Below are 25452 nucleotides of genomic sequence, written 5' to 3'. Positions count from 1 at the left end.
TCCATATATATATACCACTCTATGTTTACACCAGATGCACTGTACCCACCCTTTTTTCTGAATTTTTTTATTTACTATAGTATTTATCTAGTTCTTGAATTTCATATCAATAATTTATTGTGTTTTCTTGATAAGACTTACTAACATAAATGTATAGAAATATGTATGCATCCACCTCATCCAAACTAATATAATAATTTAATGTTCTGTAATATTAAATTATGTAAATATTGTTTCAGTATGACCTATATTTTGTGTTCGGTAAAATGTCCGGGGACAGAATGAGTAACATCAGTTTAAAACTGTGATTAGCTCTTTCTTGATACCATACATCAGTATATAATATAATTTATTTTGAATAAAAGTTAAATGAATTTGAAATAAATGTCAATCAGTTTTTTAAGCCTGCCCTAATTTATTCACGCAGTAACATTATTTTATAATTTAGTTTAGTATTAACAAATTTCAGCGTACCCTAATATACCCTACTTTAATTTTATTATAATTTAGTACAGAAGTATATTGACAATTAGCGTATCCTATTTTATATTTAGGCTGACACATTTCAGCGTACCCTAATTTACTCGAGCGTACTCTAATTTACTCCAATATACCCTATTTTAATTTAATACCAAAGTGGCATACATTTGAGCGTACCCTATGACATTGACGGTAGTATTAGTTTTCCGTGTACACTATTTTACCCTAGTATTGACACACAAAAAACCTTTGAATAGAATGAAAACTTTAAACACATATCTTATTTTATTTTAAGATAGTTTAAATAAAAATTTAACATGGTCACTTTTTTGATACATCCTAATTTAGCCTGATATATTTCTTCAACATAAAAGTCCATGACTTTGAAATACTAATTTTATTCTTATACCAACTCTTTACGTGGGACAAATAAATTGTGAAAAACAACTATTTTATTCTTGTCATTAAAGTCTAAATTTTCATATTGAATTGAAAAGCGGAATAACGTGTCTGATACATATTTTAGATATATTAAATAAAGAGATGTAGAAAAATATAAATACATGACACATATGTAGATAAAAATGAAATAGAAAAATAGAAAAGCATAAAAGAAAAATAAATATGCAACACAAAAAATTTAGATACGGCAAGATATATGTATATAATATTATTATATACTTGGAAGCACAAAAAATAAAAAATTAAGATAAAACAATAAAGTTAAAATAAAATAATAATAACAATACTAGTCTAAAATATAACATACAAAACGTGCATAAAAGACGTGAGATCGAAAAGTAATACACCAAAAAAATTAGAAAATTCAAATAAATACATATTCATATATTTTAAAGTTTTATATTTTTTCTTTGTATATATTTATGATCTGTGATTATCCATGTGCTCTTTTCCAATATAAGATATTTTATACAATTTATCTTCGTTTGTTTGTTTGTTTGATTTTTAATATATTTTATGTTTGTTTTTTAACTTTTTTTGTTTTATGCATTTTGGGAAGTGGGGAAAAAAATCATGATAATGTACAAATACTAAAGTTAATCTTAAATATAAAAACAATTAAAAAATATAAATATACCTAAAAAAGATGTGGACAAGTATTTAATAATCAATTTGTCTTATAAATATAAAAGGATGTGGACAAGTATTTTGTGAATAAAAATATGACCACGACGAAGAAGTAATATATTAAATTTTTATAAGATCCCTGCTTTAGTATATAATTTCTCAAATATATAAATTACTAATCCCTCAAAATTATTTATATGTCTATAAAAATATAATTGAACATTTATTAATGTTTATCTCCAAATTATTTATATTGTGTAAAAATATGATTCAACATTTATTAATGTTTTCTTAAAACTTGCCATTTTATTTGTCATTAGCTGATCAGCCTGTTTTTTTTCATTTATATTTGTCATTATGTTGAATAAAATAGAAGAAAAAAATAAGAAAAGAGACATTGTCATTTGATTGGACGGTGAAGTGAGGATTTTTTTTTTCAAAGAAAAGGTCATTTGATACATGCTCTGCTGAGGAAATTATATTGCGGCATCAATGTCACCCTCCCCTACAGCAAAACCCGAGAACCACGTCTATACTACTCAGCAATAATATGCAACTTGACTAGTATCACAGATGTCATGTAATTAGCATGCTAATAACCTGTAAAACCAGAACTAAAGAAGTGTGATGAGGAAACATTCGGTTACTACTTAATGATCTTTAAGTGGAAAGTGGCCATATAAAGATGAGCTCTTTGGGTTTAGCAAATCACACCATTTGAAAAGCTTTCTCTAGTTACTCCATATTGAATATGGCTATGCATTGGATACCACCCCCTCAGGGGTCTTTGAAAATCAATGTCCATGGGGTTGCTTTATGCATCCCAAGCCCTCATACAAAAGATTCCAGAATGGGTGCAGTCTATCGTGACTAGGTGGGTGGACTGCATCTCATGACGGTGGGTTAGATTCATGAGCTCACACCTCTGGGATTTCCCAACTTTAGGTCATCTTTCTAGCACTCAAAAGATCTTTTAAAGAAGACTACAGTGAGATTATCCTCGAAATAGATAAGCTCAACACCTATTGGGTTAATTTGAAACTTCCGTTCAGGTGCTCCTGCTGCGGTGTATGACATAGCATCTCAGATTGACATACACATTAACAACCGACGTTGGTTCTGCACAGTAGCCTTCAGTTTCCCGACGAGAAAAAGGGTGGCGTTTTACATCACCAGATTGGCTCTAGAGGTCGGTGAGATGCTTTACACTCTTGCAAGGCCACTTATAGGTGTGGAGGATATGCTCGAATGGGACATTTGCATGGGGTTGATCATGCATGTTGCTTTTGGTTGATGCACCTGCCTGTCAGAGTACAATTGAGCCTTGGCCCTTTTTGACCAACTGGAGATCCTCGCGCTTGGCCAAGTTGCTGGCCCTCAGATGACTAAAACGGATGTGGACTCCGATGAAGAGCAACATGATTTGGATGGCGTGGTGGAGGAACAATTCCAAGATGGTGGTGCAGCTAACCCGGGGTTATTGTTCATGGTAGAAGCTGATCTTGACTAAGGAAGATATAGGTACAACACTAGTTTTGGTATAAATTAGAGCTAGTAAAATGCAGACGGTGTACCTCGTGCACTTTGTGTACTTCATCTTCGGAAACTAGTAAAATGTGTACCTAAAGTTTGAAGATTCTTGCATATGGTGTATTGCCGTTAAAAATGACTTAACAATGTTAGTGTGCAGGGGGAGGGGCAGTGTACTTCCAGTGTGGCATGTGTTCTTTGTTATTTAAAAATGCTTGTGGCAAATAATCATAATTGTGTACAAAATTTTGTAATAATCTAAAGGATTTTTAATTGAAATGAGCCCTTGTATTTACATCAACAACTCCAGTTAAAACGCACCACATGTCATGTTATTATATACAAATTTTCTATATACAATTTTGTGCACCTAGTACTACTTTTTGTTTAAAGGCCACGAACAAGATTAGTTGGCTGTTATCTTGAGCTAATGTTTGCATAATTTTTTTATTTGTTTTAAATTTAATTCATTGAACGAAGAAAGCTAATCTTGAAACAAAGAACAAAAAACAAATTTTATTCACAGATAATAAGGTAATTATCTCGCAACTTTTTAGCAGCCGACATCTGAGTTAGTTTACTGAGGAAGTTGTGAAATAATTATCCTGGTGGTAGTGAGTCGTGCTTGGTGTTTGGAGCATGGTTTTTTGGTGTTTGTTGATATAGGTCATAGACAGAATTTTGAATATTATCAATTTTAGTTAGTTAAAAAATAATTTGTAGTTAATAATATGCTCCATTCATTTATTATTGTTAATTACTAACTTGTAAAGCATTTATCAAACTACTGTTAGTAGTTCATGGTTGCGTAATTTATTAGTAGTTCATGGTTGCGTTTATATTGAATAATAAAAAATATTCATTTATTATTTTAAAATAGTCAAATTGATTGATCGGTGATTACATGTTACAAAAAATTCATTTAGTATATTAAAAAACTAAAAGTTATATTTTAAAATATACCGGATATATTTTTCAATTTTACATTCTTTTTTACTTTTCGCAATTATATCATATATATACAATTTTCAATCAATTAATTATAATAAATTTCACTAGTCAAAAGTAAAAAAGAAAAAAAAAGACATGTATTTAAAGATGGAGGACATAATTTCACGTTCAACAAATATAGTTAAATTACAAGATCGTGAAATTCTTGAAAAATTGAATATTTTAGATTTTATTTTCTTAGTTTTGGCCCATTTAGAATTTTAATTAAACATTATCAATTAAAAGATGTTATTAGGTGAGTTCCAATATGATATTAGCAAATACAAGAAAAAGTGTACAAAATATAAAGTAAAAAATAAATAAAATTTTTTTATATTATCTCTAACAGAGTTCAAGTTTAAAGAGTTGAGTTCAAATCAAAATATTAATAAAACTTATCTCTGATTCACTCGAGTTCAAGTTTAAAGAGGTGAGTTCAAATCAAAACATTAATAAAATTCTACTCAAGTTCTTTGATGAACAACCTTTATTGTTTGAACTTGATAATGAATCGAGTCGATTTGAGTTCCTAACGAAAAATTACCTCTGTTTATGATCCCAATAATACCATCTTTTATTTTTTATACCGGTCCATCAAAATAATATACAATCTTCAGGCAATGGGGAATTGAAGAAATCATTTCGATATAGTTGAAAGGTAGGAACGAGGACATGTGATCACCTTCTTCACATGATGAATATAAAAACTATCGTTGAGAGCACAACTTTCTTATAAATAAGATGTGAATATTTAAAAAAATGTGGTCACCGTATCAATATAAAAATCTATCATCGATAAAAAAGAAATATTATTCTTTAAAGATCGCATGAACATTCTAAGTGTATATTTATGAATTCTGAACATTTGTGATTAAATGACACGAGTGTTTATGGATATGTCATTTATTTAATTTTAAACTTCATCTAATTTGAAATAGAATTCTATTATTATTCAACTATTAAATTTTATATTCATTTTCTAATTTAAAATTAACAAATAGTCCGACATCGGAAAAAAAAGTATAAGAGTGTGCATGTGACATTGAATATGAGTTTCATTTTCTCATGCTGAACACCATTAAGATTTTTCTTAATCGCTTTATATATTTTGTTAATAATTTCACATGTGATGTAATTTACTTTTTCCAATTACAAATATATATAAACTATGAATGAATTAATAGCTATATTTTAAAACTAAAATTTAATTAAATCAAATTATTAAAAAAACAATAAATCTAGAATGCAATTTAAAATAGAAACATAGGTTTTTGCACCGATTTTTATTTAACAAGACTTTTCCGGCAGTGTCATAAAAATTGAATCGTCGAACTTAATCGGTAAAGTCACGAAATAAGGATTAACCGGGATTAATCAGATAAATTGAAGAATTAATTGAATGATTAATAAAATTATTAGATATTTAATCAGTTTGACAAGTTATGAATCTATACTATACTATAATAAGCCAACATGGGTATAATTTGTAGTCCAACATTTTAGTTATATTTTTTGGTTTGGTACTCTCTTTTTGGTACTACAAATTTACAAATGTGGAGTCTATTAGTATTGTATTGTTAAACAGTTTCAAATACTAAAAACACTCGCAACAATACATTATAATATAATATTTCATTAAAAAAAATTATAATGATGTTATAAATATACAATTTTGAATATCTATTTTTAACAAGAAACTTCATATAATTCTTTTAAACTTTAACGTGTTCTATTTCAATATAAACACGAACCATTACATAACTCTTTCTAACTCTAATCTTAAAAGTTATTGTTGTAAAAAAAATCAAGATTACAAGATTATGTTTGAAATTCGATTGATTAGATTACTGAATCTTTCAAAGGTATTACACGATCGGCTATGTTTGGAAAAGATTTGAATTTTCTGATTTTTTTTATTTTTAAATCTACGTGTACTAAATTCGAATTAAATGTACTAATACATATATATATATATATATATATATATATAGTCAGTTGAATAATATAAGTTAATTAAAATTCAATCCATTAATACTAAAATTCTAATAAAATGATGTTAAAATTTAAATTATAAATAATAAATTACGAATTATATACCCGTCCGTGCTTCGCACGGCTTAAAGGCTAGTATGGATTAATCATGATTCACCGACTTTCAAAACAGAATTCTCCGGTCATATCTCCTAATATTTTTTTTTGTTTCGGTTGGAAAAACTTATTTTAACAAATATAGATAAAATATTACAATTTATGAACTCCTTCTTTTTTTTTTTCTCGAAAAAAGATAATTTTCAATAAACCTCATTATTCTGGAGTGTAATAAAGCACAGAGGCAGCGTGGTAGTGGATAGGAAAGGAAATGAAGATGATCGGAGGAGGAGCGGTGTTTGGAGTTCCACGCGCCGCCGTATGCCCCGCCAGCCGCAGATTTATATTCCGGTGTCACTCATCTTCTTCATCTGTCGCTCGTAAGTGCTCACTTTCTTCATTAATTTCAGTAAAATGTATACATGAACACTTCTAATTCTATTACCAATAAATTCAATTAAAATTGAATTCTATCATTTGAATTTAATTTCATGTTCCCAAATACTGCCTTAATAAAGTAAACATTATTTGAGCTAAATTTAGTTAATTAGTAAATTACACTGAGCTGGTTGATTGATTGTAATTGAATGTGGAAATGTCGACCGGTTTGAGCAGGTGTAGTTGAGTCTGTTTTGTATGGGCTTTATGTTGTGTATAAATCACTACACAGCAGTTATACAAATTAAGAATAACATGCAGAACCAATCAACAAAACAAAACATGAAGGCAATAAACAAGATACAAAATCAGAGATTGTAATTAACAAAGAAAGGAGAGGAGAAGCACTTAGTTGTCACTGTTGCTTTAACAAAAATAATAGGAAAACAGCTGAGTCGCCGAGCCTTAGTTTTGACTGTTCTTGAAGAGATTATTGCCCTACTTACGCTGTGAGGGTTGCAGCAATATCCCTCTTTGGATAAAATAGCTCGTAGTAATTTGTACAAAGACACCGCAAAACTCAACAGCGACCAAAATCTCAGTTCGCCTTGTAAAATCTATGTAATATGTATGTATAAACAATGAGCGGAGAGAAAGAGAGAAAGAGGTCGCTATGTGTATATTGCTCATATGTTTTAAGTGTATAGTTTATACTAAATTAAAATGTAACTGCAAATATATTGAATTAAAACATAATTATTTTTGCTATCAGAATATACACTTACTATTCCTCACAATGGCTAACATCATTCGAACATCATGAACACTCAAACACCTTAGTATCTGTGCACTACACTTGCATCAGATTTTATATGAAGCCACCAACCTATCATTATCAATTCAATGTGGTATTCAAATTACTTCTGCTTAAGCAACCAGATAACCCATAATAAGCTAGCCTTTTCAACTTAATTTGTTTATGGATTCCATTAAGAAATGTCTTAGTGCTAAAGATGAAAGTTTAAGTCCTCATAGTAAGGAATAACTTCCAATGTTTTTAGTTTTCAGAAATTACATCAAGAACGTATTAAAAAACATGCCTTAAACTTTCCATTTTCCAACAATTTAAAGCCAGACTTAAAGCCATTTTCAACTTAAAGTGGAAAAATGTTTATTTGTGTAATAAGTAAGAACTGACTTAAAGTTAAAAATAAGTTAGAAACTAACTTAAAGGCAGAATTTGTTAGGATGTACTTTTTTGAACTACCTATATTTTTTTATAATTATTTTTTAATAAAAGTTAATTTTTTCACTCGAATAAATAACCTATTAAATATATTATTATTATTTTATTACTATTGTTGTTGTTGTTGTTGTTGTTGTTGTTGTTGTTGTTGTTGTTGTTGTTGTTGTTATTGTTATATAGTTGATGATCCAAAAGTCACTTGCTTGTGCTACTTATTAAATATAGTCTTTGTAGATTCCTCCGATTTTGTGGGGGTGTGGGGGGGGGGGGGGGGGGGATGTAACGAGGCTCCGCATAATGTAAATTCTCTTCTATGATAAGGCTTGTAAAGAATATGATTCGTAAAGAATATGATTTGGAAGGATAAATATAAATTGATGTGATTGAGCTCTAGTTTATATTTTTTGGGTGGAATAAATGAATGGGTTGAATTTGTAAACTTTTATCCACAAAAAAATACAAATTTATTCTCTTTCTGCCTAATTTTATTGCTTTGCAACTAACATAGGACTATAAAGAGGATGCATATGCAACTATTGTGATGTGAAATTATTTTGTTCTAAGATAGTGAGCCTGTTTGTCTTGGTTTTGAGGTATGTTTGACCAACTAATTTTTATTTTGTGATTTTATATGATAAAATATAATATCATTATTCAAATAGATATGCCATCAAATTCATATTTATTACAACCTTTGTTCCACTCATTTCTTTAAATGTTTTTTCACTGCTTGACACGCATTTTAAGACTTCGATTAAGTATAGTTGCATATCTTATTTTTGAAATTTTCCTTTTATAAATATAAATTTAAACATTATATTTTTATTTAGAAAAAAACAAATTAAAATAATTTATTGGACTACACTTAATCGGAGCCTTAAAATGCATGCCGAGTCCCTGTCCCCCAACGTAAAGAACCTTGTGAGACGGATGGAGTATTACATTTTTAATAACTCACAAGTTACACATAATACATAATTGTCCAAACAAACAATTTTTACTTTGCACTTATTACCTTAAGTCTAGGTCATTATTTTAAGTTTACCCAAACGGTCAGATAATCGTTTTGCTCATATTTATGCACATGTGTCCTGGCGTGTCTAATTCAAATTATTTCCAAAAAATGTGTGGTGTTGGGTTTGTCTTCTAATTTTATTCTCCAAATTCCCAAAGTACCAAGTGAAGATTCCAAGGTTGCAGACCACTTGTCATTTATTAAAGATGTAGCTGCTGCAAAACCGCCTGAGAACCTGCAACATCTTCTGAGAATGCTTCAGGTTAGAGGTAAATTGTTTACTACATTCTGGGCCATCTGCATTGTTTGATAAAATCTGAGACTGTCATTTGTGGAGTTGGATGCCAGAGTTGGTATTTGGTAATATATAAACTTGTGAATGTTAACAAAATTAGTGCCAACATATTTACATAATATCTTTATTTTTTGTAATTTAATAGCAAAATTTTGGAATATTTAAATTTGGCCCTCTTAGGCTCTTGTAATACGTGAATAACTAGAGCAGATTAATAGATTATCATGGTTCACAAAATTTTATAAATTATAAATTATGTATAATATTTTGATGTATTTGATATATACATTTGCTAAAAATTTGGCCGTTTGATCATCCGGTCCTGGCTCCATCTCCGGTACTAGCACGCATATAAGACCCCCCCCCCCCCTCTCGCTACTTGGTTTCCTTGATCAATGATCACATGAACATGACTAAACTGTGTCATCACATTTTGAGAGATCTAATTTCCATTTAGATCAAACAACTAGATACATGTCTTTCTTTCAGTTGCCTTTAAATTTCTTTATTATGTCTATATGTTTTAATTTTTACTATCAATTGCATGCTATGTCAGGTATTGTCAACATATTATTGGGTAGTAGAGTGTATGTAAAACTATATATTAGCACATGTCATTCTGTGCCATCGTGTTTTTGCGGAATGTCTGCTTCTGTGCTCCATAGTTATTGGAGGAATTTAACCACATTAATTTTCTAGATGGCTCATGCGAACCATTCTCATTTTTCATGCTTTCACTTCGATTTGTTTCATCAGAGTCTTTTGGTTCCTGTATCGCTTCTTTTGTGTTGTGCGAAGCATCAACACATAATTGGTTATGTTGCTTGTCAGTGCACAAAATTTACATATATGGCCCAACATTAGCTTGTGTTTTCTTTACATTATTTTTTGTTAGCATATTTTGCTCATCTAGCCTGAAGCTTTCTCAGAAACAAACAATTAGCTTGTGTTTTTCTAACACATTATATGTTTAAGTTCTATCCAATAAGCTAATTTCTTTACATTATTCATCAAATTGTTTGTTTGTGAAATTAGCTTATTGATTATAATCTTTTAACAGGCGAGCCAATAATCTCTCCTACAGCCAAGCAAGGGTTGATGCCTCTTACCATTCCTCTATCCAGAAATACCTCAGGTTTTTATAGTATTCTTATTTGAATATAAAATTCTGAAGTACTGTTATTACCAATGCAAAATGGAGCTGCACTTCTTGAGATGTCATTGCTTCCGACATAAAATGATAAAAATAACTGAAGAAGAGCTTCTTTGCTTTGTCTGAGAGGCAAGGATGCAAAATACTAACAGAGCAGTTCATGCATATTACCAATGTCTTCTTCTCTACCTCTTGCCTCCTTTCTCGACATCGTACCTCCAAATCATCAATGTCAGCATTTATCCTTCTTCTCTTTTACATAGTTTGGTTAAACGAAAACCAAATAAAATAAACTGAAGCACAGTGACTGAGATAACAGAAATACCGAATCACAATAACCAAAATATTCCACTCTGGTTATAGTACCAAAATTATCCACTTTCAATGCGTCTTTAGGAATTTTGAGTTGGTCATTTTTTGTCGGTTGAGCTGTAAACTCGAGAAATAGTTGTATTGTTATTTTGGACAATATTTTTATTTACTCAAGTCTTGTTATCACACTATATCTTTCTCTCTCATATATCTTTCCCTACATGACCAATGGATTTCACAATTCATACCACATTTCTTAACATCACACCGTAAGTCTTCATCTGCTATGTCTTCTGAGCTAGTAATAGTCTAAGAGGTCCCATCCATGCCTCATTTTTTCGCTTTATTACCAGCACCTCTATCACTCTAACCATTCCCATTTTTGCCACAATTACATGATCCTTCCCTCCCTCTGTTGGCTGCCTCGGTCACATTTACCACTCTTCCACGTATTCGACTTGCTGCAATCCCTGGGTATCCAGTATATTTCGAATTCATCTAGCAGATCTGACTGAATTTGATGATAGGGACCGATTAAGTTTTTAACACCAGGCCTGAGGGGGAGTAATGACAGTCAAGGTGTCAATTCAATTAGTAAAGGGCCATACTAGTTTTTCCCAATAACGGTCAAGGACAACTGAGTCCTTTCATATCTGTAATTCTGTTACAAGTTAGTTACGGTTTGTTGTTGTTGTGCAGAGAGAAGGTTGATTGTATATAGCTAGCTGAGCTGTATTAGATGATTAAGAATGTTTCATGTGTTCTAGAGAAATTGTCAAATGTATTTCTTATTCTAAAAAAAATTAAAAATCACTGTGTGTTTCTATTAGCAAGTACAGTGGGCTCCAGCAGAAAATTCCCTCATTTCCCCCCAATCAAAGCAGATGATAAAATTGAGGCTTTTGATTTTGGTTTTTGATACTCGCCAATTTATTTGATTGGTTTAGTAATAAAACTGAAATTAATTCGGGGCAGTACTCGGGAATTGGTAGTGGTACATTTGGTAAACAGCAGTTCCTTTCTGTAAAAAATGATTGCACACCCCTAGTTGATTATGCTTTTGATGGGTTTCATTAATATATCAATTCATAACGATGAATGTGTATGTATTAACCCAAACGGGTTAGTGTTTTAGGGGAGATGAATATTTAAGGTCAGGCTGTTAGGGTTTTGAAAAAGGATTTAAAGAATAGAATTAAATACACAAAACTGTTCCTTTTCCCTGTAGCAAACAGCCTCATCCTAAGGCTAGTGCATGTAACAAAACAAAATGCGCAACTCTAAAAAGGGAATTACCATTAATTGTTAATTTGATTTCGATGTCTGTCTAAAATTATAATTCAATCGCTTTATAGGTTTTGTGACTGCACTGCTGCGATGGCCAACAGCTCCATCTGGGTAAAATAATGTATATTCAGTGACCATTATCTTCTAAAAGGTTATATTTTCTTGATCTATTTTCTCGACATTCAGAATGGAGATGCCAGTAGTGGAAGTTCGTAAGCACGGTGTATGGCTCTTGGCCAAGAATGTAAGTCAAATACATTCTTTGTGTGAACATCCAGATGTGATGTATTACCTTGTTACGCTTTTGTCAACATATATTCTTTAAATCTCTTGCATATATATTGATCACAAAAAACTAGTCTTGCAGACCTTCTCTCTTACATTTGTCTGCAGGTTGACCAATATATTCACAGAATTCTTGTTGAAGAAGATGCCAACACTTCCCAGGGAAGCAACAGTGAAATGTTTGAAGCTTCTGCTGATGCTGGAATTAACCTTTACAAGAAAGGAGACTTGGGGAGATCTCAATATTCAAGTGTAGATGTTTATCTTTTGCGAAAGGTACTAGAAATGCATTTGCTTTATTCTCATATTCAGCAGGCTTAAGGAACACCATATACTTTATATGTTCCAGGTAGGATTATTCCCTGATTTACTGGAGCGCAAAGTGATGAATGATTTTGAGAAGGGTGACCTTGTAAGAATAATATAACCATGCTATGATGTTTGTAAGAGAATTTCTTAAAATTTCGAGTATGTATAACTTACTTATACTGGTGGAAGGTTTCTGCCATGGTGACTGGAGAATTTTATACAAAGAAGGAGCACTTCCCAGGATTTGGAAGACCTTATGTGTTCAATGCAGAGATTTTGCTGAAGTGTGTAAAAAGTCAGATTTTTGAGGTTTCTCAAAAACTTGATTACAGTAGTCACTTGATATTTTATCTCCTTTCCTATGGTTTTTTAACTGGATAGGGTTGGACGTAACATGGAAGCTAAGGATGCTGCGAGGGGAGCTCTGAAGTCACCTTGGTGGACTCTGGGTTGTACATATCAGGTTTTAGCTTGTGGTCTATGCCTCCATTTTTTTGGTCTCCTATGCTGTCACAATTGACTTGTTATTAAAGTTGTTTTTTCCACTCCAGTTCACGCTTGCCACTATTTGATCGAGTTAAATTGTATTCAGGAAGTTGCTAGTATAGCTCAATGGGACGATGAACAAATTGAATTTATTAAAGAAAAAGTATCAGAGGAGGGAAAGCGAGACGATCTAAAGAAGGGAAAGGAACCTGCTCAGGTATTAAAAATTTTAAAGCTTATCACTGCTTAATTTGCTTTCTACTCGGACTTTTTTCATTTTTTTCATGGTCAATCTTCAATGCAATATTTCCTGTATTCATAGGTTGCTTTGGACGAAGCTGCTTTTTTGTTGGATTTAGCTTCTATTGATGGGACTTGGGATGAAGTAGTGGAGCGCATTGCTGAGTGTTACAAGGAGGGTGGATTACAAGACATGGCAAACTTTGTTCTGTACAGGGATTAAGTAGTAACTTGTAACTATATAGATTAAAATATGAGATTTTTGCAGGACTTGATTCATTTGAGGAATCTGTTATCCTAAACATATTTCTTCCGAACATAAATTGGGCAATAAATAAACATTCTGTTTATCTGTTCTAATTTTCCAACTTCCTAGCCATGACCATGAGTCCATGACTCATGAGTATCTGCTCATGCTGATATCATACAATATACTAATACAGTACTCCCTCCGTCCCCCTCAATTGTTTACATTGGAGGGGGACACGGAGACCAAGACAATGTTTGAAAAATGAATAAAGTTAGATGAAAAGTGGGTAAAGTGGTAGGACCTACCAATATTTAATAGTAGATTTGAGATAGTGGAGGAAAGTAGTGGGTGTAATAGTAGTTTTTATTGTTAAATATGAGATAGTGGAGGAAGATAGTGAGTGTAATGATGAGAACAACTTACTATTTATAGTAACGTAAAGAAATGAGAGGGACACCCCAAAATAGTAACGGTAAAAAAATGAGAGGGACAGAGGGAATATCAATTTGTACATTTATTTTAAGATTAATTGTAGTGAACTGTATCTTAATAAAAAGGAATATTGGCAAACTGGGAAGGATAGGTTCGGCTCTCTTCCCTGTAATAAATATTCATCCAAAGTTTATTTATGATAATTAAATAAATAATTAAGTGTCCATACAGGAAAAATTCAAACGCACAATTTAATATTTTAGTTAAAAACAATACAGAAAGTTTATAAATAAGTTTTGCATTTGATTTGCTGGTACTGCTGGCTACATGGACAAACATTTAGGGATAATTAATTTATACGTCCTTGAACTAAGTTTATCAATTTATGCATCCTCAAATTTTGTAAATTTCCAATTCAGGTCCTTCCGTCAGTTTTTGACTAACGGAAGTTAGTCAATTAGGGTTTTCAATTTGAGGGTTTTCGATTCGTTCATGGATTGATGAAATTGATGGTATGGGAAGTTTCGAGAGGTCAAACCGAACAGATTAATGTAGGTTTCAATGATGGAGGATTGCCGGAATGGTGGCAATGTCTCCGCCGGCCGGAAAATAGCCATTGATTCCGGCCATCATTCCGGCAATCCTCCGCCATTGAAACCTACATAAATCTCTTCGGTTTGACCTCCCGAAACTTCCCATACCATCAATTTCAACAATCCATTAACGAGTCAAAAACCCCCAAATTCAAAACCATAATTACTAACTTCTGTTAGTCAAAAACTGACGGAGGGACCTGAATTGGAAATTTACAAAGTTTGAGGATGCATAGATTGACAAACTTAGTTCAAGGACGCGAATCAAAAATGGGCCAAAGTTCAAGGACGTATAAATTAATTATCCCCAAACATTTATAATGAGAGAATCAACAGATATACGGAGCCCGTTTGTCCGATCAGGCCTTAAAATGGTTTCCAACTTTAAATTGAAAAATATCTTTTTTATGATAAGTCAGAAATTACTTAGGTGTCGATTGGTTCGCGAAGTGATATTGGTTCGGAATGAGGAATCGGGTTAAGATGGTATGAGTTTAAGGTATCATATCTAATATCATGTGTTTGGTTGATTGCTGAAATCAATATATTTAACTTTTTAAAAATAATTATATTAGTTATTTATATTAATTAAAATATTAATTAAATTATTATTTTTATATATATTTTGCATTATTGATTATTTTTATATTATATATTAATATTTAATTGCTTAAATAGAGAAAAAAAATAAAATATAAAACTGAAACCCATACCCCCATTTCATACCCACCTCATCCATTGCGTATCAAAAAACATACCTTGTGGGTTTGAGGAATGGGTTTGAAAATTCATTTTTTTTCAACCAATCACCAGGTATGGGTTTGGAATGGACGAAACTCATACCTGATTCCTCATACCCCTTAACCAAACGACCCCTCAAAGGCTTAAGATCAGAAGTTAGTTTGAGGTTTTTTTTTCAGTAAATTAATATTTATAATTTTTTTATAAAAATTACTCATGAGACATAGATTATTTATAAATCACTTTTATTTTTATTATTATATTTTTAAGAACTCATAAGTCAAGATTATACATATATACTGTCAGCTTATGACATAAATCACCTTAATTCATGAGTCGCAGGTGTGAATCCGAAAATAAGCCGAAATAAACTGCCCCATCTCTGGCAACTTGACGAATCAAGTTTTCGAGAACCTGCTCTGAATACCATCTGTGACAACCCGGGTCAAGTCCCGAACTCCGAATTCGAAAATAAGTTGAAACAACTTGGGTAATCCACAAGCCCACCACAGGCTCCTCAAAAGATTAAAATTTGTTGATGCAACTGATAGTAGTACTTATGCTTATAAAATGAACAAATATCTCCACTGCTCTCGATGTGGGACTGGGGTGTTATAGCAAGGGTCAGCCAAACGAGCTCATAATTTTCACTAATACCATCGAAAATTATTTAAGGAATATATAAAACTAGCAGTAATGAACACACCTCACATGTTACTAATTTCACAGTACACAATATTAGTAAAACTCCTAGTGTTTTTTATTAAATTTATTATAATTATATTCAAAAATCGGATTCAATGATAAAAAAAATAAAAAATATTTGATATATGAATTAGATATCGGTCCAAATATAATAAGATCATATTTGTTTGGTGGAATTATATATCTTTGTATTATAATGTCTCATTATTAATGCCGCGGATTATAATTCTTAAAATTATGTAATCGTATATTTGTTTAGGCGGATTAAATATAGAACTGGATTATAATTCTTTAAATTTTATAATAATATTTGTGTTAAAATATAATATGAATTATTATTGTTGAATGTGCTAATCACATATTTGTTTGCATAAAATAGCAGAGATTTAATAAAACAAATGCTAGAGAAGTATTAAAATGTTATAATTATGAACTATAAGTAAAATATGATTTTGTGAAACAAATAAGAAATTAAAAGTTTTAAAGGATTTCCTATCCGGGAAACAAACATGACCCGGCAGCAAACTTGATAACAAAGTATAATTGGCCTGGGACGATCAATAATATCAGGGATTATCTCAAAACCCCCAAAACGCTGATAATTATTATTACTATCATCGATAACTCATCAACACAACAATAATCATGGTGAAAACAAAGCATCGCAAGTCCAAACCTAGCAGTAGCAAACAATCTCATGTAAGTCTCTCTGATTTATGTATGTAGATATCTGCTCATTTCTCTACTTTTTTACTAGTATAATTTGTTTATTTGAATGAATTGATCGATTTAGAATAAGAAGCATGGTAAACAAGCTGATATATCTGAGTTTCGTGCTCAACTCGATGCGTTGGGCTTGAAAATTATACAAATGACAGCAGATGGTAATTGCTTTTTCAGGTTCGTGTGTGCTTCTTCTTTTCTGTTTTGCCTCATAAGTTTTGTAAATGTGATGTAATGTGATAATTTTTCAATGTTAGGGCTTTGGCGGATCAGTTAGAAGGCGACGAGGATGAGCATATGAAGTACCGGAAAATGGTGGTAGACTTTATTCGTGTATGTTTACAGTACTTCTCCGACTTACCGTGTATTATTGACTTGAAAGTGTTTTAGACTTGGATTTGGTTCTGCTTTTTCTTTTATGTTTAATATGATGATTTTATTATCGCTTTTAAAATTGATTGAATACGCTGTAAGCATGTTGAAATCTCTCTTAAAATGCTCTATCCAGTGTAAACATAGACATGATTTTTTCATGATCATAAGTTGATGACTTTATTCGCTCCTAAGTTAATAGAGCCTACCTTTAATTTTTGGTTTACAGAGTACTGAACTTTGGATTTAGTAGCAATACACAGACATATTGTATGGATTAATAGTCATTTAATATGCAGGAACTTGTATAATTAATAACAATTGGCATGCAAAACAATAATGAAAAAACATGAAAAAGTGAATGCACTTAATTTAACTAACACAGGTCACACCCCTCCCTGGCCCTCCCTGCTAAGGATCGTTATTCAAATCCAAAGATGAGGCGACAAGGGTCTTCTTTTGATTAATTGAGAGGTTAGGCATTGCTTTATTGCATATTTTCATTTCCATTCAAATAAAATAAAATAAAATAATATACAGACATGTATAGAAACAAATTGTTGCAAAAAAGTAAAATAAAATAAAAATAATCACCATAAGAAAATAGAGAGAATTAGTTACCCCTTGATTGCATAATGTCTAGCTCATATGCTTATTCCTCAACCCATGTCCTCTGTGGCCTGCCTTGCCTTTTTACACCTTGATTGTGTACTTTTGAGTACTCCAATTGTATGTGGCGAATCCAACTCTAGTTTTATTTTTCTGCTTTACAAACCTTAGATGGAGGACATAGGCGGGTTTAAAAATGGATAAAATGTATCTCCTTGGAATCAGTGGACTCTTAAATAAATCTTGATATTTATTCAGTAAAATCAAATTCATAATAACTTATTCTCCCTTGATGAAAGATTACGAGAGTTCAAGAGATAAACTATTACTTGGAAGCCAGGTAATTTCATTTTGAAAAAACAATATTATAAACTATTTAGCACTATAATTAAATAAAGAAAACAAATTCTATTATTATTCTGTTACTACAATCTAGAATATTCCTACTAATTGTCACTTACTAAAGCTAACAAACTAATTAATTATACCTATTATATTAATTAATTTATCAATTACTTGTTCCATAAATCACGAGTTTTATAGTGAAAAATAATTTGTGTTTCTTGAACAAGACTTCATACACATGAAGTTGAACTTGCGGAAGCCATTCTGATATATCATTTACACCTTTAATTTTGTGAAGCCATTGAGGAATAATGAAGTCATTGGTTGTTACTCGTCATGTTATTTCTCCCTTTCTATTTCTATTTCACTTCGTATATATAAACAGCTTCTATTTCTATTTCATTTTGTTTCACTTCATATATATAAAAAACGGCTTCCCAATAGTCAATATCATATAGATACAATTGATTTTGTAATAATACCTTCAATAGCACTAAGTATTCCATTAAGTTGTGAAAATTGTAATATGAGTACTTCATATATATATTAGAAAACATATGAAGATATTGACAAACTGTTGGGGCTGATTTCGAATATTCAGAAAATTTAAGGGCTGATATGTAAGGCCTACGGCAAGTGTTTGACTGAATGTTAAGGAAAGGATTGTTGGAGTAATTTCAAATACAAGGTACGTGGCTCTAGTACAGCTTGATGCAAGACAAGGGAAGTGTTTAAGTTTAACAAAGGAAATCTGCAGAGAATCGTGGAGTCAAAATAAATCCTTAAATTTTTATAATAATTACAAGAGTTTAATTAGATAAACTATTATTTGGATGTCGAGTAAATTTCTAATGAAAATAGAACAAATTAGTGATCTATATCTACTACCATAATCAATTGAAGGAAACCAATCCTTTTATCACTTTACTACTATGATACTATAATTTAGAATATTTATACTAATATAATTAATACTCCCTCCGTCCCACTCATTTGTTTACGTTCACTGTTTGCACGCATTTCGAGGCTCCTGTAAAGTATAGTTTCATAACTTCTTTTCAAAATTTTCTTTTTTTGAATAAAAGTTTAAACATCAAACTTTTATTCAGAGAAAAAAAATTTTAAAAATATATTATGAAGGTATACTTTAAATGACTGTGGAAAAACGTGCCAAAAAGTAACGTAAAGAAATGAGAGGGACAGAGGGAGTAGAACTTTAAAATAACTAATCAATTATAATTATTTTTTCCCCAAAATAATGATGTATAATGTACACAGATTATTAAATTATTTAACCACTTGTTTCACATTAACCTTTATTTCCCCTTTCTGTATTTTTGCTACGGAGTCTGATTTTTGATGTTTATCACATAAGTTCCTATTGCCGCAAGTACCACTTTGTTATATTAATTGAGATTGGACAACATTATATAGGCAATTTAAGCACATTAGTGATTTATGTTCCCAAGCAGTACTAGCGCCGTCTAGCGCATACAATTGTTGTTAAATGTTAGTTTTGTATTGAATACCCAATTACTTGCACATGTGCAGTCAACAAACTTGCTTCTGTTATTTCCTTGTGTACTGTTTGGTTTCTCCTTAATTTTCTAAAAAGTGAACATTTTTCTTAACTTAGAATAACAAAGAAACATATGAGCCATTTATTGAGGATCAAGTACCATTTGATGAATATTGTCAATCCATGGAAAATGATGGCACATGGGCTGGACATATGGAATTACAAGCTGCTTCTCTTGTTACTCATAGTAACATATGCATACACCAAGTATATCACTTTCTCCCATCTTCATCTTTTGCTCTTTAGTTCAGTTATCTGCTACAGTTGCATTAATTCACATGTGATTTCTCATATTTGTTTAAGTATTTAAAAATCTGTAAATGTTGCGGTGTCTGTAGTGTACTCATGTTCATTGGTTTAACTTTAACATTTACTATTTTATTATTACCTCTTATTCTTGCAGAAGATGTCACCTCGTTGGTACATACAGAATTTTGATAACCGTGATGCTCGGATGATCCATTTGTAAGTATATACTACAAACTTTCATATTATGCTAGTTGAATATGCCATTAAAGTTAAATGAAGCTTTGCCCTATTCTGTTTTAAGCGAGTGTACTTAGTTCTATTGCCTTTTATGCCTTACAATGTTGGAAGAACAGACCTCTCATAAATAAATGTGTAAAGAACAGAAAGCAAGTTAATATTTTTAAGTTATGGCTTAGTTTAAAATAGATCGTTGTTTCACCGAGTCATATCAGATATAAGCTCCACAGTTGCATAGTAGAAATATAGATATACACTATCAGCTGGTATCGAGATTTGAGTTCTATCAATGTGTTTGAGTTCATTATATGTTCTTACTTTTTATTATGAACTTTTTATATATGAAAATAACATGCTTGTTAGTTGTGCAGGTCATATCATGACGAGGAGCACTACAACAGTGTGCGAGTAAAGGACGACACTTGTTCTGGAGCTGCTAGGCCTGTAACAATCAAGGTTTGATTATATTCTATAATTTTGTATGTGCTTATTCCCTAGGCATCTACTATTCTCAGTGTGAACTTAGAAATTGTATCGACATGTTAATTAAACCAAACCATGTCAAGTATTTAAAAAGTAGCTATTGATTGTGATATATTGTCCACACTTTTATCAGGTGACTGATTTAAGATCCTAAATATATTCTATCTATCTGTTTAAGGCCGATGCTGACATTTCCATGGCATCTCATCAAGCTAAAGTTTCTGTCGCCAAATCTAAAGGGATAGCTGATAAAAATGTAATCCCAGCAGATTCAATCAAAATGGTCATGACTGGAAGTGGTTGTGAAAATGCCAGCAAAGCTGAACATGTAAGAATTCGATAAAGAAATAGGTGTTCCCCTCATAACACTTCTTTAGGGCAAGTCCAATGGGGGTGCTATATCTTGTTCTATATATCTATATTATAAAACAAAAACTAAAATTCACCTCTCAAATGGTGTCTATATCTTGTGCTCAAGTAGCACAATGTTATAATTTGGTTTATATTGATCAAAAGATAGATGGAGCTATAATTGCCCCCTCATCAAAAAATGAAAAAAAGAGAGAAAGAGATAAAAAAAAAAAAAAGGTACTTGAAACTGTGGGATATCCGGAGGTCTGTTAAATTTGTATTCAAAAATGTGATGTATTTGGAACTTAGTTAATTTTGAAACCAGATTTTGAACCAACCATTGGAGGCATGATGCTATTTTAGCACCAAAAAGCAATAGCGCCATCTATTTTAGCACAACCATTGGACATGCACTTAGGTTTGGTTTTACTAGTTATTAGCATGCTAATTCCCGTGACGTCTGTGATATTACTCAAGTTGCGTGTTATTGTTGACTAATGTAGATGTGGTTCTAGGTTTTGCTGCAGGTGGAGGGCAACATTGATGCTGCAATAGAATTTCTTGTTGCAGAACAAGGATTAGATGACCCTTTCCTTGAAAATAAGATTATCTCTTTATCAGCTGTCGAATCACATGGTAATGTCTTTCTTATTTTATTTCATTTTTTCATTTTTATCCTTAAAAAGGTACAGTAAAACATTCAAAACCACTTTTGGGACTAGGAAAATTTATTAATTTAAAGATGTATGAATTAGTTGATAAATTGATATTTATTCATTTGAAGATCAAATTTTATTCTATTCTGAAAGAAAAAAGATATCCTTTCAGTTCAATATAATTCATCACATTATTACTCATCCATTCAATTACTATATATACTAATAAGTTCATTGTACATTTAACTAATACCTTTTTCTGTCTACCTAAACGTTTAAGGCACCATGATGACAAATGTCTTAAATAAATAGAAGAAGAAGAGAAAAATTCATCAAATTCATGACTTTCTGTATAAAAAGGTGTTACAAATTCTACAATGACAGATGAAATGCGCAAGTTTTAAGAAAACGTAAATAACTTTGAATCATATTCTTCTAGATATATATATATATATATATATATGTAATTTTGAAGGATTAGTAATTTATATTTCCGAACGTTTACACAGGGATTTAATAAAAAAAAATTATCTTATATTTTTAATCTAGATTGATAATTTTTTTACATTGGCCCAAGTTGAGACCGAGTACATATATTGATCTAGGAAAGTTATGTTTTTATCTTGTATTAGGCTCTGTTTGGCATTGCTGAGACAGTAGCAATAGGTTTTTGGCTGGAAAACAGGTGAAAACTGATTGGTAAATCTAGAAGCAGTTTTTTTGAACAACGGTTTTTAGTTCAAAAACTGCTTTTAGGAAAAGCAGATCTGCCCATGCTTTCGAAAAAAGCTGATTCTCAGCTTTTGTGGGAAGTTGTCACAGATTTCATTATCAAACCTCACCAAAAACAATATTTTTTTATCTTATAACTCAAAATTTGCAAATATCAAAAAAAATTACCAAGTAGTTATCTGATTTCTACAACACTTTTTTTACCGGCTAACAGCACAACAGTTGTCAACAGCCCTCCCAGATGGACCCTGAGTTTTTTTTTTTTTTTTTTTTTTTTTTTGTGTCCAAGCAATTTTTTTACTCTTGTTTTCATCTTTACCCTGGTCTGCGAAAGGAGTGAGAGCTAATTACATCTGTATGGTTATTCTTTTCATGTTCTATTCTATTAGTTCAGCAAGAAGTAACAATTGTCATCAAATTTTGCTCTATCTTTGTTTAGAAGGCGAGGGAGTTAAAATCGGTTTCCTATGTTTTCCTACACTAAATATGCTTTTAAAGGTTTGAAAATAATTCATTCTCTTTGCTGCAAGCTTTTGAAGATGCACTATGCTTGTTGGTCTATTATGCGATGCTTACCGTTATCGTGTATATATTTATATATCCAAGTATGTGCAGGTGAGAAACAAAATAACAGCTTTCCAAGTATGTGCAGGTGAGAATCAGAATAACAGCTCTGAGAAGCACATGGAAGCCTTTGATAGTAAAATCAGAAAGGAGATTCAGTCTTGTGGTACTGCGGGAAGAAATCATGTCGTTAACTGCTCAGAAAATGCTAAGAAGGTTTCGCCATTCTTAAACTTAGTTGCAGAGGAGAATACCTGTTCACAATCTATTTTTCATAGTTTTTTCATTTTTGATATTTTGGTAATCTTTTTTGGTGTGTAGATGATTCCCTCAAGAAACAAGGCTTGTCCCTGTGGTTCTAAAAAGAAATACAAGTCTTGTTGTGGATCAGTTGCAGGGAGATCTTCTCCTAGATTTGCAAAGTATGTTTCTAAAAAATTGTTAACTACAATGATCATAATTAGGATGGAAGTTATTAGGTTGGTAACTTGGTAATACCTGAGATATTTTGTACATCTTGAATATGATAGTCACTATGTTATATCAGCAAGCAGACAGTTGACAGCAGCAAGGGCCGAAAAGATAAAAAACAAGGTAATAAAAGTGGTTCCACAAGCAACGTGAATTCCCGTGTCTTTGAAGGAGGCCCACCTGATGTTGGTGCACTCTGCATTTGAGCATCATATCGAGGTATCATGGATTGACAACTATATTCATGTGAGAATTTGTATATTTGTAGCCTTGGAGACATTTCCTCAGCCTTCAGTATGAAAATCAAGGAAATATTTCTCCATAATTTATGTTATGATTATAGTACAGTATGTTGCTCTACAATTTTTCTTCATAGTGTCTATATTAGTCCATGCCTTTCCATGCCTTTTAGAAATCATGTACATCTCCCAAGTCATTCTTTGTAGGATTCTCACTTGGGCTTAAAACATCTGGGTGATCTTCAATAAATTACACGAAAGCTTAATGTATTTGCCGAGTTTCTCCTATTTTGCAATATCAGTGTCATTTATATATATTGTTCTTTTGTAATCCCTCCTACATTGTTTAGTGCGTGGTATCAGATTTGATGGCTTTTCCCATGAGACTCATAATATGAATCTGAATTCTTGAAATTATTTTTTTACTTCGCAAGAGTTTCCCTAATCCATTTTACTAACTTTGCACTTAATTTGCCTCTGACAACCCTCTTTCGAAATTAGGTCTTATTGGCTGTTTAGCAGCTCGGCAAATTGCTTTGTATAGCAAATAGAAAAATTGTTATTAGATTACTAAGCATGATATCAATAATATATAAAAAACGCACAAAAAGAAGAAAGTCACTAGTAAGTGGGTGTGATAATATAAGCTTTGCCCTAAATAGAATATTGCAGGTATTGCGGTGACTTGCATCTTAAATTGTTTGTTTTCATATGCAGGCGTCTTGTGCATGGGATTTAGACGCATGCTACTCTTCTAGGCATGCATGCACTCAAACCAGTGGACAACTGTTAGCTTTGCAAACAACTCAAAGTCCATCGGTCATGTAATTACCTGGACGAGAAGACTTTATAAGCTAGACGTGACAGGGAATATAACACTTGTACTGGTTTTAAAAGATATTTGCAATTCATTGCAATTTGCAGGAGATTGTTAGAAATTTCACCCTCAGCATATCATCAGCACATTGGTATTTGATCAGCAGAACCATTTTCCAACTTTTGGGATTTCTCAAATGATGTTATGGAACCCGAAAGTAGTTACTTCTGGTCTTTGTTGATGCACAAGTCTTGTGACCAACATGTTGATTTTTCTTTAGCTGAAATATTTCCTTGCACTCTACCACTTTTGACACTGGTTTTCGACTGTTCCCCTGGTGGTCTGCTCGTCATGTGTAGGTCTCTAGTTACACACTTATATATCATTGAAAAAGTTAGTCACCTTGATCAGTGAGTTTGTTTTGATGAACTGACTGGAATCCTATTGTGGCTGAAACGACGGCACAAGAGATTTACATATAGTGCTCATGAATTTGTTCAGGCGGCTGATCTTCCTACAGTATTTCCTATACTTGCAGGAATTTTATGAAAAGGATGGTCAATGTACAAGTATTACATATTGATTTGTTCTAATTCATAGGAGAATGTTAATATGTTCGTAAATTCTCTGCAGAGGGGTTTACGCTTGCAAATTTTACAAGTGTTCTATTCAAGAAGTGTCTGCAATATTTAGCCTGCTAATGGCATTTTCTGCCCCATTTTGTTAGTTGCATTAGTGTTCAAAATACTTTTTCTCTGCAGATAATTTTCTGATTTCTATCTGTATTCTCAGTAACTACTATAATCAGCTCCGCTTATACAGAATGTGCATGAATATCTTTTATGTTCAGTTTGGTATTTGCTGTTTTAGGCAACTGCACAGTTTTTTGCTGGAAAATAAATTATTAAAAAAGTTCCCTTGGTTCAAAAGCAGCTTCTGTTGTTAGAGGAAACAAGTCTTCCCATATTTTTGGGAAAACACCGCGTCTCATATTTTGCCTAAATCACCCAAAATTTTAGAATCAAATATCATAATATTATTTATAATTATATATATAGACTTCAAGACATACATATATGAAAACATTCGGACTAAATTTGTGCAACAAACACTTCTTCCAC

At 31.7% G+C, this 25452-nt stretch overlaps 2 protein-coding genes across 5 annotated transcripts; both read left to right on the top strand.

The window, feature by feature from the left end:
* Nucleotides 1–6351: 6351 nt before the first annotated feature.
* Nucleotides 6352–13533, top strand: LOC108210461 (protein IN CHLOROPLAST ATPASE BIOGENESIS, chloroplastic). Its single transcript, XM_017381749.2, has 11 exons — nt 6352–6557; nt 8975–9085; nt 10172–10246; nt 11932–11974; nt 12050–12107; nt 12257–12424; nt 12498–12560; nt 12647–12741; nt 12839–12920; nt 13050–13160; nt 13266–13533. The coding sequence occupies exons 1-11, from the start codon at nt 6449–6451 to the stop codon at nt 13404–13406; spliced, it is 1056 nt and encodes a 351-aa protein (XP_017237238.1). The 5' UTR covers nt 6352–6448; the 3' UTR covers nt 13407–13533.
* Nucleotides 13534–16400: 2867 nt separating this feature from the next.
* Nucleotides 16401–25110, top strand: LOC108210705 (OVARIAN TUMOR DOMAIN-containing deubiquitinating enzyme 7). Of its 4 annotated transcripts, none has more exons than XR_001804894.2 (12): nt 16402–16603; nt 16698–16804; nt 16885–16960; nt 19590–19739; nt 19936–19997; nt 20390–20474; nt 20680–20829; nt 21368–21488; nt 22893–23020; nt 23126–23226; nt 23359–23494; nt 24232–25110. XR_001804894.2 is itself a non-coding variant. In XM_017382096.2 (12 exons), the coding sequence occupies exons 1-11, from the start codon at nt 16550–16552 to the stop codon at nt 23479–23481; spliced, it is 1164 nt and encodes a 387-aa protein (XP_017237585.1). In that variant the 5' UTR covers nt 16403–16549; the 3' UTR covers nt 23482–23494; nt 24232–25110. The 4 variants fall into 4 exon arrangements, 2 of the variants coding, with proteins under 2 accessions (XP_063945081.1, XP_017237585.1); XR_001804893.2 differs by having other exon boundaries at nt 23335–23494; XM_017382096.2 differs by having other exon boundaries at nt 16403–16603; nt 23352–23494.
* The last annotated feature ends 342 nt before the right edge of the window (nt 25111–25452 follow it).

The sequence above is a fragment of the Daucus carota genome, chromosome 3 (assembly GCF_001625215.2).
Source record: "Daucus carota subsp. sativus chromosome 3, DH1 v3.0, whole genome shotgun sequence".
NCBI classification, from domain to species: domain Eukaryota; kingdom Viridiplantae; phylum Streptophyta; class Magnoliopsida; order Apiales; family Apiaceae; genus Daucus; species Daucus carota.
Note: the sequence above shows the minus strand (reverse complement) of the source record. Positions and strands in the feature narration are given on the sequence as shown.

Bases quoted from the DNA above. Each gene is read 5' to 3' on its own strand.
- LOC108210461 (XM_017381749.2), top strand. From the start codon at position 6,449: ATGAAGATGATCGGAGGAGGAGCGGTGTTTGGAGTTCCACGCGCCGCC. The intron at 10,247-11,931 runs GTTTTTATAGTA...ATCGCTTTATAG, and splicing joins TCTATCCAGAAATACCTCAG to GTTTTGTGACTGCACTGCTG. The intron at 12,921-13,049 runs GTTTTAGCTTGT...AATTGTATTCAG, and splicing joins CTCTGGGTTGTACATATCAG to GAAGTTGCTAGTATAGCTCA.
- LOC108210705 (XM_017382096.2), top strand. From the start codon at position 16,550: ATGGTGAAAACAAAGCATCGCAAGTCCAAACCTAGCAGTAGCAAACAA. The intron at 20,475-20,679 runs GTTTGATTATAT...TATCTGTTTAAG, and splicing joins CTAGGCCTGTAACAATCAAG to GCCGATGCTGACATTTCCAT. The intron at 21,489-22,892 runs GTAATGTCTTTC...AAGTATGTGCAG, and splicing joins ATCAGCTGTCGAATCACATG to GTGAGAATCAGAATAACAGC.